This window comes from Colias croceus, chromosome 5, assembly GCF_905220415.1.
Source record: "Colias croceus chromosome 5, ilColCroc2.1".
Taxonomy (NCBI): Eukaryota; Metazoa; Arthropoda; class Insecta; order Lepidoptera; family Pieridae; genus Colias; species Colias croceus.
The window spans coordinates 4,816,088-4,830,934 of NC_059541.1; the positions used below are offsets into that span (position 1 = coordinate 4,816,088).

At 33.5% G+C, this 14,847-nt stretch overlaps 2 protein-coding genes across 3 annotated transcripts in view; one reads left to right on the top strand and one right to left on the bottom strand.

The window, feature by feature from the left end:
- Window positions 1-7,911, top strand: part of LOC123692031 (LIM domain only protein 3) — a 43,423-nt gene extending 35,512 nt beyond the window's left edge. For both annotated transcript variants that reach the window (XM_045636654.1, XM_045636655.1), the window contains exons 2-6: window positions 473-625; window positions 1,109-1,281; window positions 2,315-2,440; window positions 6,063-6,213; window positions 6,554-7,911. In XM_045636654.1, the coding sequence (XP_045492610.1) occupies window positions 473-625; window positions 1,109-1,281; window positions 2,315-2,440; window positions 6,063-6,213; window positions 6,554-6,691 (741 nt within the window). In that variant the 3' untranslated portion in view covers window positions 6,692-7,911. The remainder of the gene's footprint in view (window positions 1-472; window positions 626-1,108; window positions 1,282-2,314; window positions 2,441-6,062; window positions 6,214-6,553) is intronic.
- Window positions 7,912-12,057: 4,146 nt separating this feature from the next.
- LOC123692020 lies at window positions 12,058-13,780 on the bottom strand. Its single transcript, XM_045636643.1, has 6 exons — window positions 13,702-13,780; window positions 13,562-13,629; window positions 13,268-13,486; window positions 13,026-13,196; window positions 12,785-12,952; window positions 12,058-12,706 (listed from the first exon to the last, which is right to left on the bottom strand). Exons 1-6 carry the CDS (start codon window positions 13,730-13,732, stop codon window positions 12,131-12,133), a joined length of 1,233 nt encoding a protein of 410 aa, XP_045492599.1. The 5' UTR covers window positions 13,733-13,780; the 3' UTR covers window positions 12,058-12,130.
- Window positions 13,781-14,847: the final 1,067 nt, after the last annotated feature.

The following is a 14,847-nucleotide window of genomic DNA, read 5'->3' on the forward strand; positions in this document are numbered from 1 at the left end:
ATGGTCGTATTTAAAGTGTTAATTAACCGTGACGGCAACCGTGCTTGACTTTATTGCTACGGGACTGTTTTTTCATTGGACTGCTCTAAATTATAGTTTTTGCTATTTAACCGATACCTACCTTTAAACTATTTTATTTATCTCGAAAATGTTGATTTTTGTTTCGCGTTATAATTAATCGCTTGACTGGTTGCATTAATATTGAATTATTTGCTTTGATATAACATTATAATTTATGATCTCTCATTTATCATGTATATTAATACTATTCATAAAATGTTTTGTATAAATTTTGTAATATAACTCGCATTAAGAGAAAATGACAAATTATAAATATAAAATTTATACACAAGTTAAACTAGCAATCAATATTATTTCCATCCTCAATCTAGGACGTGTATCTTGGGACTACCTTATAGATTTAGAATAACGATTACCACCACCATTTTCTTTAAAAACTATTCCTTTACAGTCCGAAAGGCGGACGCCGCAGCAGTCGAGCGGCGGCAGTCCATCGCTGGGCAACCAGATATACGCCATGGACGTGACGAAGGAAGCCCGCGCGTCGCCCCTGCCCACGGCGCAGTCGGGCAGCGGGGCTTCGGCTCAACCACCGCAGCCTCAGGTAAGCAAAAATGACAAAATGCCTACTAAGTTTATACTATACTTTGAGTACCAAATTTCATATAGATCAGTTGATTTTGCGTGAAAGCGTTACGAAGATCAAACATTCTTACAAGCCTTTCGCGTTCGTAATATTAGTAGAATAAAATTTGTTTGGCTAGCTTTAGCAGTCAGTACTATACTTTGAGTACCAAATTTCATATAGATCAGTTGATTTTGCGTGAAAGCGTTACGAAGATCAAACATTCTTACAAGCCTTTCGCGTTCGTAATATTAGTAGAATAAAATTTGTTTGGCTAGCTTTAGCAGTCAGTTTGAGTATGAACCCCGACCGTATACTTATATTATGTTTATTGTGAATATAGCTATATTAAATAAATTTAAAGAGGTCATATTAATACTCCTGAAGTTTAAAATCGAGATCACATAATTTACTTTGACTTTATGTTTTATGTGTATCCAATGAATCTATTCTCTTATTTAGATCTGTGCGGGATGCAGTAAGGTGATAACAGAGAGATATCTGCTGAAGGCTCTGGATCAGCTGTGGCACGAGGATTGCCTCAAATGTGGATGCTGCGACTGTAGGCTTGGGGAAGTCGGTCACACTCTTTACACTCGTGCCAACCTAATTTTGTGCAAACGGGATTATTTAAGGTAAATATCATTTCATACTTTAAATTTAATATGATTTGCTGTTTAGTGACTTATTTTGACAGTGATTTAAATTGTACGGTGGTTTTAAATATTTATCAGATATTTTACTTTTATATTTTTTTGAAGTGAAAACTTCTTTAGCGGCGTTGAGTATAAAATCTTAAACTCGCGTCAGGACACGTGGCCTGATCGAAAAAGCGTAAGACGGATGTTTTTTTTTAGCCCTTATATTCCATGCGTAAGACGGATACCATTCCAAAATATCAAACATGCTGAACGTTAATAATCAAGTTTTCACTTCTGCCGGCACTCCCGGAGTGCAACCCGTCTTTTTTTTCTGAAAGTATTGTGTAATTTTGTATCTTTACAAATTAGTAAACATTAGTTAACAATCGCATCAATGTTAACATGGCTGATGGCTACATAATACATATAAGAAGTTCAATCACAGATACAAGTCTATACTAATTAGGATTTAAGTATTGCTTATTTACGGTTCCAGAAGATGAGGCTTTAAATAGCATGCAAATTATAGAATGGAAAGACATACTGACTTTATGATAGCGAACAAAGTTGCTGTATTTGGTTTGAACAGATACTGGTAGGTAAGAATATTACAACTTGGAATTAACTATTTCAAAACTATGATTTATTTTGAGATAATTGTCGCAAAACATGTACCTATTGTCAAGTCAGAAATGTACACTGTCAATCTAGGAGTGAATTAGGTAAATCGTTTAGAACCTAGGTAATAAGATTATGTTTATTTCTGTTATTTTGTGCAAAATGTTGAATTTGATATTGTTTCTTACGTTTTACGTTTTATTTAAATGGTTGTTTACATTTTGCTTTACTTTCATAATTAATTAAATTTTTCGCTACTTCAGAGTGTAAATCACAGATTTGGTAGTTAGGTATAACATAGCATCACGTTGCTATTTAGGTGTGACGCAGGGTTGTACATTCTTATTTCATTGAATTACGATACTAATACATATAACTTCATAATTATCATAATCATGTTTGTCATCAGGCTATTCGGCAACACGGGTTATTGTGCTGCGTGCAATAAAGTGATCCCTGCTTTCGAGATGGTGATGCGTGCGCGCAGCAATGTCTATCATCTGGAATGCTTTGCTTGTCAACAATGCAATCACAGGTAATTGTATTATTATGATATTTTTGCTGGCTCTGCGATATCTATATTTCAATAAAAGAAGATTCAATTCCTAAATTCTACGTTCACGTTGTGTATTGTGCCATCAGTCATCAGCTATTCTTTAAAATTGAAACATCACATATTACGATAAAGTAGCCGATTGACTCTACCTAAGACAATATCTTCACAATCTCCATGGGACACGTTATTAAAAACTATCGGAGCATCTAAGCCTATTGTCCTAGCGGAAGCCTTACGGAGCACACTCACTTAATTTTCTCACCTGTCAAAAGCGATTGCGCTCCTGAAAATTGAACGGGGACGTAGCTATATTGAACACAAGTCCACTACGAGACTTCTTTTATAAGCGAGATAAAATATTCAGAATAATGTGATGAACGAAAGGGACAGGTATATTGTTGAGCGAAAACTTTGTATGGTTTATTCAACTCACGGACACCAAACAAAGAGCGCGATTAAATTTTCCGCTACATAAGAAAGCTACACGGAATAAAGAAACGCTTTTTAAAGACTTGCGATTGTTTATGTGCACGGCGTAAATCATTTTGGTTGAGGAAACAATTTTATGTTGGCGCAAAGTTTCTGTACGAGTTAATAAAGATATTAGATTATTGCAAAGCAAAAATGTAATATGCTTATTTTCAGATTTATAAAACAGTTGTTAGCAAACAGATTGACTCTCTTATACACATTGTTTTATTCAGCGTTGTTCCGTCGCTAGGTATACAAAACAGAAATTATAGTCTGTATTGGTAAACAAAGATAAACTCTTTGATTTCCCCGGCGCTCTCAACTCGGTTATCAAACGGTGAGCGATGATCTGTCTAGCTCAAAGAGCGAACTTATTGATGAAGTTATCGATACGAGTCTAGTGTGATGCAATAAACGACGGCTTAATATTCCCTTGCAGGTATACTAATGTTTGTTGGGAACGTATGCATATTTATTAAACTAGACTACGTCTAATGGATATATAAGCTGTAATTGATACAGATAAAATGATATGTAGTCTGTAATATTGCGGAGCTATGACAGATTATAAATCGGTATCTATGGCTTGATATTAAATATGTTAGAGTTACAGTTATTAGGTAATATTAAGCAAAGAGATTAAAGTTTTATTGATTTGCAATACCGACTAATGTTGAAATGGTGGAACTTATTTAACGTATTTTATATGAATAATGGAGTAATCAAATCTTTTTTAACCTTGTATAAAAAATTACTGAAACATTACAATCCAATACAACTAGAACTTTCAGTAGGTACATTGTCTTTTACTTTGCAATACGTGTAAGATTGAATTTTGAATAAGGTTTTAGAAGAAGAGCAATCTTCGCCGGTCTGTTCGCTTAAATAATAGAAAGGTCGCGAAGATTGGAGCTTCTCTGAATGGTTTATACGTCACTGGTGGACCTTTCCCGTGTTTGTAGATCTCGAGTGACATCTTTCCCAAATTGTGTATGCATTTTAATGGTTTTAGTACGAAACAATATTGCGCATGTTTTAGGAGACGTCTATTGCCTTTGAAATACACTATACTAGCTTTTTGATATGTAGGTGAGTGGGAATATATAATATTGAAGAGTCTTTTTAATATGTAGTATCATTCATACAAAACATTAAAATAAATATTTCTTTCAATAACTTATTAACATAATGTACATTTTTTAAAACTCTGCCAGGTATCTTTTGATGTTTTACTGTACATTGAAAGGAGAGTCAGTCAGTTTAGTATAGGACATAGGTTAAAGAAATAAAATTATTTAGGATATACGTTTATCGCTATAAATAAAAATAATATTTGTACTTGCCTATCTAGAATCACAAATCCATTTTGAATAGAAAATTAAACATAAAACGCACGTGCCCATTTATTTCGTAAAAATGTAATTCTTTGTAAAAGCCTTTCATTTCAAACTATTGGAAAAATTTAGACATACGCGTGTACACTTCAATATCTGCACGTGTTTACCTAACAATATGGAGCAACGGGTATTAAATATCACATACAATTCTATTTCCACGGCCGACAGAAATCTGAATCCAATTTGCGGGCTGTCCGATGGCAGCGAGGCCGGCAGGTATCACGGCGAATATCGCTAAACGGTTAAATAATTTAGTACCAATCTGACGGCGCGCCCGCGGCCGGAGTCGGGCTATCGCGCCGCTGCCGCTACTGCGTCGCATCCTTCTGATGAGGACGTGACGTTTATCAATATCACAACTCCGGCTTATTAGTTATTTTAATCAAATGTTAACATACGATTAAATTTAGCTTCTATGTGATTTAAATATACTTTTTTCTAGAATTTCTTGCTACCTTTGTTATGTAATTGATCGTTATCTAACTTATTTAACTTTATCCGAGGACACTTCTAATTCAGATTTAACAAGTCAGGTCATTTTGTGTCGTACAATATTGTAGAAACGTAGAACTGTACATCATCATTTTTCGATGCGTTCATAATAGAAAAATAATTAACTTAATTTAAGTTACGTCCGATTAGATAAATCGTCAACTGCCAAAGCTGCCGCGACACAATGGCGCGATACACAAAGCCTAACTTGAGTCCAGTCATTAAAATTTCGTTCTACATCTTTTCCATTACGCGACTGCAGACAAAAAATAGCAAAATAAAAAGGACAACCCCCAAAAACAAAAGTCGGGAACGGAGAGAACAGGAAATAAAGTTAATTAAGAGCGGCGAAATCGACTGAGTTGCGGTGGAAATTGGCCCTTTAAAAAAGAGACATTTGTAGCCGAGCTATTGCGCTTAATTTTTGTGACAAGTGAAACAAAAGAGTTGGCAGGGTGGTCGGCACTGCGGGGTGCGGAAAGACGCGGGGAGGGGTGGGAAGGGAGATAAGGTTTGGTGTTATCACCGGCGGTTCCGGACGGCCACTGGCGACTGCCGACTCGAAGGATGCCTTTGTTTGCCACATTGAGGGATGCGCTCGCGTGACGTTATCGTACCTCCTTCGCGTTGACCTTTCCTACGGCAACGGTAAATTTTATTTCCAAGACGTTTTCGGTGGGTTTTCTGGCACCCCGTAAAACAATGATAAACCTGCGATATCATCTTAATGGTTTTTACAAGCTTAGTCGTTGTATCGTATATACCTTTAGTTAAATTTTACCATACCTACTGAATCCATGCCTCAAAGAAACTGTGTATTAGATACATATTTGTAAAATAGTGCAATTCTCTCTAATGAACAATTAAGTAGCGTTTTCATGTTCAAAATAGTAATAAACTCGTACTAAATTTGTAATTAATAATAAACTCGTAACACATTAAATATACAATTTAGTTTGTATCATACAAGTTTTTATGTTTAATTATATAAAAGCATATATTCTGTTTGTAATTATGAATGAACTCTGATGCTAATTTTACGAAAAATGTTTCATATGTTTCGAATTCCTGGAAAGGATTTCAATGAGTTTTATTCGAACAGTTAAAGAGATTTCTGGAATTAATAAATTGGTTTGTTGTACATATTTTGTATTCGGAAAACCGTGGATAAAAATATGGTTTATTCAAGTGTTCATATAAATGTTTAATAATTTTTCTAACAAGTAATTATTTTGTCGTAGATTTTGCGTGGGTGACAGATTCTACCTCTGCGAGAATAAAATCCTTTGCGAATACGACTATGAAGAGAGGTTAGTGTTCGCAAACATGGCCTATAACCCGCCGCCGCTGGCGCATCTCAAGCGACAGACTACACACTTGCCTCCACCACCGGTAAGCATATTGTTTATCTAACTTTATACACACCTTGCAACATTTTCGCATTGACATTACTGACTGTAAAATGAATTTTAAAAGTGTTTTCAGACAAGAATTTTATTGATAAATGACCAATATATTATCTTGTTGGTTATTAATTATTAAGAAAATCAATATAGAAGCAAGGATTAATGTGATATGCAACATATTTTGTTACCATAACTCGTGTCCAAATCAACTGTGGTGTTAGACAACTCGTTTGGTTTATATGAGAGTCATGAAACAACCGACTGATTAGGGTTTTGAGTTGTGACACACCTTTTATTTGGTGTTAATATATTTTATCTTTTAACAGACAAGCAGTGCAATGAGTGGACTGATGAACGGGTCCAGTCGTTCTGGTGATCTTAACAACAACATGTCGGGGTCGTCTCCGGCCCCCTTCGCTGCTCCCCCGCACCTCAAGCCCCTGGGGCTCTCTGCGTCCAGCTGAGATTATCGAGTGTGAGGCTTACCCATGTATGCCAAGTATCAACCGTAATTCTGCACTTCACTTCGGAAGCTGCAGTGCATACTAAATAAACTCTTGTGCCGTAAAGTCTGTGTAGTGACATACTCGCGTTTTACGCACTTATCGAAACTTTCGTGTTATAGAACAAAGAGCAAAATGCCAAAACTTATATTCATTTTTAATTCGCCAATATATTATATTAGATAGATTATTGGTTATATTGAAATGTATTTAGTCTGTTTGTTAAGGTGATCTCATAAGGCAATTGTATTAGAATAAAATAAATGTTACATGTAAAGTGTAGATGAACAGCGGGTGAAAGACTATGTTACTTATTAAAACTATATGTGTAAATTTTCTACTAAAGTAATCCATACAATTTGTAATTAATAAGGCAGTTAAGCTTGGGTTTTCGTAAATAGGGTGCCCTTATACCTCAATGTTAATATTCTATAGACCGCATTATAGGGTCAAATCATACCATCAAATCATTGTTTACTAAATCACTAACTTATAGTGCAAAGACACAGTTACGATGGCACAATTTAGAAAACCTTAGCTTTATATATTATACATTTTATTCTCTGCTGTTTTTAAAGTATCAGGATTGTGAACATCAGTTTCAACTTTCCCCAGGATAGAGAAAAATCCTAGTATTGAAGGAATTTTCATTTTTTTGCGCTAAGACCGCCATAAATACGAATAGTTTTCCCTATACTAATGCCATCAACATGAATTTGTTATTTTTGTTTATATTTTTTTTATTTTTGGCCTGGCCATATAATAAAATTTATTTTATGCCTTACCCGCTAGCAACATTGTTATTTTTTGTAATTATAATTGTATAATAACTGTTAAGTTTACTAAACATTGTTATAATGTTTGTATTATTTATGTAAATAATATTCCTATGCTAAGTAGATTATTGTAATTTATAATAATGAATTGGTGTATAATATGTAATATTAAATCATAGAAAAATGGTACATGTTGATAAAATTTAAAATTCATAATTATTCTAAATAGTTCAAATTAGTTACTTAGCGATATTTCCGCATTTAATTAGGTGAATATAATGCATTCCCAATTAAATAAGAGATGTTACTATCTTGTGTGAATACACATTGTGTATATGAACATGTCAGGCTCCTAACCAATGATATGACCAAAGACGTAGATGAATAAAAATTTTGTTCAAACTATTATTTTGTTTCATTTGTATATAGTATATAAACCTTTGAAATTTCTATATAAAGCACACAATATGTCTCGAGAATATAAGGAGATTTCAAAATTAAATGAGGTATTTTCCCGATTTTTTATATGAGCCTACCTTTCATACATAATATTGCTTAGTTAATTTATTTCTAAAACCTGAATGTTAGATATGTTAAATATGTCGCCGTCATCTTAAGAAATCAATAAAGGCGCTAGTCATTCAATCAAATAGCAGTTTCAACACGATGACTGCGACATATATAACAGTGAATATTCACCAGTGAATATTGGTGGCCACGAGTGAGGTGAAAAGAAGAGAAAAATCACCCCAATTTCCTTTCACCCGGCCCTCTTTGTCGGCCTAACGCACTTTGATAGAATTGTTATCGATACCATCTTTAATTTCGACGGTAAACAAAGCGATAGTACCTAACTCGAAAAAGCTCTACATTTCTGAGAAACTATAAAATACATGCAAATTTATTACTCTCCTTTTTATGATTCATGTTTTAATTGTTTTCATGTATTATTTATTTTTGTTTTAACCCTTTCCAATTGAATCATTATGTAATATAATAATAATTCAAGGCAAAATTATATGTGTATATGAATTATAAGTACCTATAGCTTGTTTAATTCTTTTTGCATATTTAAATATAAAAATTAAACACTATATGGGTAGGCACAGGCACACGTTTGATCGCTAAACGCCGTCCATCCGAAGGGTTGTCGAATGAGTAATCAAATAAAATCGAGACGCTTGACTAATTTCGTGAACACTGCTTCCTCAACCATGAACTGTACAATGAGGTGCATAGAAATGGCATGGGCCGACACGGCACAATTAAAAATTTGAAACCTTATGACACAAAAAGTGGAAATAAAAAAATAAACAACGTAGGAAGCCGAGCGCACACCACTGATGGCTTCTTGCAATAATTTCCGTTTTCAATGAACGCGTTTTTCTTTTTCTTATCACCGCACCAACTTAGATGGTTGGGAATAAATTGAAATACAAAATTGATTGTTGACTTTTCCCGGTCGCTTTATTACTGCCATAAATGGGAAAGAGATTGAAAATTGCCTACAGACGCAACAGATTTGACGATTCCGTTATTCTTTGATCGAATTTATTGTTGTATTTTGCTATAATTATGGCCTAGTTTTCCTGCACATTACCTAACTAATCAATTTCTAATATAACGCTCTACTTATACCGATTTGCTTGCCAACTTTTTAATTTTAAATAACAATCTTTAATTATTAACGTAATTTACCTTTCACCTCAGACTTATGAATAATCAATTAACTTTGTCACTGCAATCAGTGACAAAGTTAATTGATTATTCATAAGTCTGTAAAATTCATAGATAATCCAAAATTAATAATGCGCATGCAGATCTACGCTAATTATCGTATTTCCAGAAACACCCGAATCACCCCGAATCATTGAATCGTAAGTGCCCTAAACAATGCACTTGCATCTTGCACCTTGTTCAAAAAAAAATAGGCGTCAATTCAGAGTCATACACAATCGAAAACAATTCAGGCGATAGGTGACGGTAGCCTGTCAGTCAAAAAATTCAAAAATCCGTCAGTCGTCTTTATATATTGGTGGTGACCGCACGTATTATCTCTGTATGGAATTATATAGAGCTGCTGTTAAATACCCTTCTTAGTTTTGTTTCAAAGTTGAATTTTCCGGTAAAATGATTATTTACACAGGTGGCAGATAGCAATGGGGAAAGTGAAAATTAATAAGAGCTTAATGAAAGTTCTGATCATTCTACGATATCAGAAATGGAGATAATCCCTGATTCTGTAAATCCTTTGGACTGAGGTTTTAATGATTCGATTTCACAATTTAAATGTAAACCAGTGTTTGAAAATATTTTTTTTTAATATAAACTTTGTTTTATTTTAACCTTTCATACATCCATCATTACGCCAGTTTCAGTAAGACACTTTAATAGTTCTAACTTCTAAGTATAGAATTTTCCAAGTAAATCAATACAACAAACATAATATATTGGCAAACATGTGGCTTATCATCGCTATCAACTTACATTAAATTATCGAAACAAATTTCGTTACTTATCTCTTTTACTATAAAATCACAATGAAACTAATCTAATAAACTATGCATGAAGAAAATACATTTAACCACACTATATACATATCGTCTTCGGGGGCTCGGGGAATATGACAGTTGCCGAACGGTGACGAATTTTTCTATGCGCACTATCAGTTTAGGAGTACTGTAATTGCTTGTCTCTCGATTTACAACTTTTTTAAATCCATACGATATTAAGAAATTAAAGACTTCTTAACGGATTTTAAACGTGATATTATTTATATTATTTTCTCGACGTTTCGAACACTTTACAGCGAGCGTGGTTACGGGTAAATCGCGTAAAAAGTCTTCAATTTCTAAATGTATAATACTCACGTAAAAGCCAGAAGTTAAAAGTGAAATTCTGACTGTCTGTTATGCTAAATTAAAAAAAAGTATTTGCCCGTAGTTTTCTCCATGTGACAAACGAATGGCCAAAGCTTAAAGGTAAGTAATTAGTATATGCACAGATACATAAACAGAAAAATAAAAAACTCCCAAAAGAGCCACAATCATTATTTTAATATCTTGTTTAGCATTTACAGTTAATGTCCAGACAAGATGAGTTAACGACAGTTTTCAGTTATTCACCCTCCTGCCTCCAGTCAGGGATTTATCCTTGGAAATGGTTCCGCGTCGTGACCAATTAAAAAGACCCCTAACAAAGAATGAAATCACATTTCGTCCTCTGCGTATACAGCGAAACCGAAAGAGTACAAAAGCTTCACAGAAATGGTATTATCTGGGCAGCATCTCTTATTTTTATTCGAGTTTTAATTATTAAAAGTTTTATGAACTGCTTATTCCTTTTTATGAGATTGTTGAATTAATTTCTTTTGTTTGTTAACTCATTACATTAAGTAGATTGCTTAAATTTTGTTCAGCTTAGAATTTTATGGACAAAGTATGGTATAAAGAAAATTGCTCAGGAAGCAAAACAGGCGCTTTAGTTTTCGTGTGAGTAATGTTTTATTGTGGGTGGCTAGTACACACTAAGTTTATGTAATGCAAGTTATAATATTTATGATATGGGTATGAAATGTGATGTTATAACAGCGGTTTTTAGATAATAGGTTAGAGATAACTAAATATGTATGAAATAATTTTATACTCAGATTTAAAGTGAAACATTAAAATACCTAGTTGTAAGACACATTTATTTCAGAATATATCGATGATCAATTTTATCTTGTGTCGAACATAAAAACATTTGAAAGTTCTTACAGAAAAATTCAAGTTGAATTTTCATTCGGTACGTTGAGTTTGCCGTAAGTAAATTTGGCTTTAAAATATGCATAACAGTTCCCAATGCGAGCTTCTTTCGGAACTTAAACGCATCGAATCGTAATAAGATACATTTCGAAGGAAAATTTTAAAAAATTCAATAAGAAAATACTCGTTTTGGGAAAGAGTTCAGCGTTAGAACTGTTAGAAGTTAGAACCACAATATATAACCATTTGGCATTTATGTGGAGATTTTGGTAAATTATAATTTAGACAAAAAACTCACTCTAGTTAGCGATTCATTGCATCTAATTATAACTTATAAGACATAATTGTAACTCTTTTATAATGAGGTACCTATTAAATATTTATTTAAAATAAAACCAAGAAAACTAAATAAATTAGATATTAGTTACAAAGTTATTGTACACACCAGATTGTAGACAGATTATGTAATTCGAAATTCTCCGATTACTGCTACTTTAGTTAAAAATGCTATATATTGATCGCAATTAAAAATATGTTTGAACTAAGAACAAGGAAATTCAAGCGGCAATATTTGGAGCAAGATGTTCCGGTCTGGCTGTAGCGTCAAAGTTTTGAGAATAAGTAGAATTAAGTAAGGTTGCAGGCTTAACGCCTCCGCAGTTTGCTCTAATAGCATTATCAAGTTTCCAGACCGTATTGAGAAAATACTCCTACATATTGTACTCATTTAAGGTTCTAGGAAATAGTTTAATTTCCTATGAAATAAAATATCGATTTGTTATAAAATACATTTATTTTCCATATGCATGTGCTTTCACAAACAAAAAGTTAAACATTACTTCCTGAACATAAAATTATATTTGATAGATATTGAAAACTTAAATAAACGACATTATCGTCCAGATAAACGGCAAAGTATGAAAGACTGGAAATGGTATGATAATTGTGGAAGAACTTTTAACTTTCTTCACTGGTTCTTGCTGAGCTTCCACATTAGACCGTCTCGCGTCTTCATCATCATTACTCTTATCAGGTGCAGATGTAGATGACGTAGTTGAGCTTTCAACGGGTAAATCCTTAGTACTAGAATGCGTTGAAGTAGTTATCTCGTCATCCTTTGTAGTAGTCGCAGTGGGCCTGGCAGGACTACTTTCTTCTGTCAAAATAATATCTTCGGCTTCGAACGGTCTAGTCACTACAACTGTAGTAGATTCTGACTTAGCTTTTTCAGAAGTAGTAGATACAATGTTTTGCGCATATTTATCAGTATCCTTGTTTATGACTGTGCACACTTTAGCGCATTGTTTCTCTCCGCAAATGTCTTGTATGCCACATGATATAAAATCAGTCCAACCAGAGAATAGTTGATAAAGATGTGGTTCTTGACAACCATCACTGTACGTTTGCAACCCATATACATCACTGTCACATAAAAGTGGTCCCCCACTATTACCCTAAAATTTAAGAAAAAAATAGATTAAATTTACAAACAAATTGCCTTTCATATTTTTCTCTTAAAAAAAGTTACTAACGCGACAGAAATTGCTTGAATAGGACGTATTTTTCTTATCATCAATGTCCATAGCACAAATCATCGTATTCTGTCTGAAGTGACTTCCACAATGTTCTAATGTCGGCGGAACGATGTCAACAGGAATTTGGATAAGGAACCTATCTTCCGTTATATTTGTATTCTTTCTCTAAAAAGTAGTTTAAATATTAAATACATGATTTGAATATCATAAAAAATTGTTTAAAATAAATAGATTTTACCGCATATACAAGTATAACACATTCTTTCTCAGTAAATGTTCGCTTCGGTGAAATTGACGTGATTGCAACTGACGTAGTAATATTAAATGGTACTAGGGTCTTTAACAGGGAAATATCACTATACCACCATTCAATGGCACTAAAGTTGTAGGGTCGGATGATCTGTATTACCTACAAATAAAGTCGAGTTTAGCATAGCTTTCAATTGTATTTAAAAACAGTTGAAATATTTTTGTTTTTACTTCGCTCTCCTGTTCATCCTCGTCTTCGTTAATAGTGAAATGTTTATCAATAGCCACACTTCCAAGTCTAGCAACAAGAGTTTTCTTTGGAAAGGATAGAGGAACATCGGTCTCTAACGACGATGTAATTAACCAATCTGGTTTTACCAAGATACCGGCACGAGTAATTCGATCTCCATTCTTGTCTACTACGGAGTCATCCGGATAGTATATGAACGCCTAGAATAACATAGAAATATTATAGGCATGCTTAATAATTTCCTCTAATTTTCAAGAAGACATTAGTGATATTACCATATAGGGATATGTCCCTCGTTTGATTTCAATTTCACCTTCCGAGACCACATTTTGCACAAATAATGCTGAAAATTAAAGAGACATTTGTGTTTTACATAATAACAAATTAATACATGAATTGGGAAACGAAATCTTACCAGCCAATAAGAATGCCAAACTTTTACGCATATTTTAAATATTCAGGATTTATTGATAGAATTTATTCAGAAAATCCACCATGTCTTTTTTGGCATACGATAACTGTCAAAATTTATTTTGAAAGAAGAATATAATTTTCTCATAAATGTTTATAAGCAATTCACGCTTAAATTTTGTATTAAATACTTTTTTCCTATTGTTTATGCAATTGTATAATGTAATTTAATTTTTTTATGACTATTGATATATTAAGAAGAGCTGGAACGTCAACACATTTACACATTGCACATGTTAGGCCGGGAGATACTGACACAAAATTTCGGGTCATTTGTAACAGGATGGCGGTCTAGAAGGGTCTTAGTACGCAATGACAAAAAGAAAAATGATGGTCAGAACGCTGGTACCGGCGGACTACATCTTTTTTATGGGCTATCGGTAAATTCTAAAATTTTTGTGTTACAAATCGTTTGACTTTCGCTATTTATACGACGAGTTCGACTAACGCCCACGCGACTAGTCCGCCGGTACCAGCGTTCTGACCATCATTTTTCTTTTAGTCATTGCGTAATAAGACCTCTGTAGAACCGCCATTCTGTTACAAATGACCCGAAATTTTGTGTCAGTATCTCCCGGCCTATGTATGTGTCATATTTTGCAATTGTTTATAAGACAGGGTGATGTAATTGGTGTAGTACGAATATCTAAAAATCTATGAAGAATTTTGTGATACAGTAAATGGAAAAAATTATAGACTATTTTACAGTATTTAATAAAATCATTTAATTTTTTGTTCATTTTCATTAGAAATGTCAATTTTTCTCACCAAGGTGGAAATTTGGATGATAAGGATCTTGTTAGAAAAATATAAATTTTGACTAAAATCGGCATTTTTTTTTTCAAAAATCAAATTACTAATTAATAATCAGAGTTATCACATTATTAAAAAAAATAAGCCAAACTATACACAATTTTTACTTGATGCAATCCTCAAAGATCATGGACATAGTGTATTGCGCGTTCCACCATACCATCCAGAACTCAACCCAATAGAGTTACTATGGGGCATAATTAAAGGGAAAGTAGCATCACAAAATGTGAACTTTAACTTGAAAACTGTGGAAGAATTATTTAGAAAGGAAGCAAAT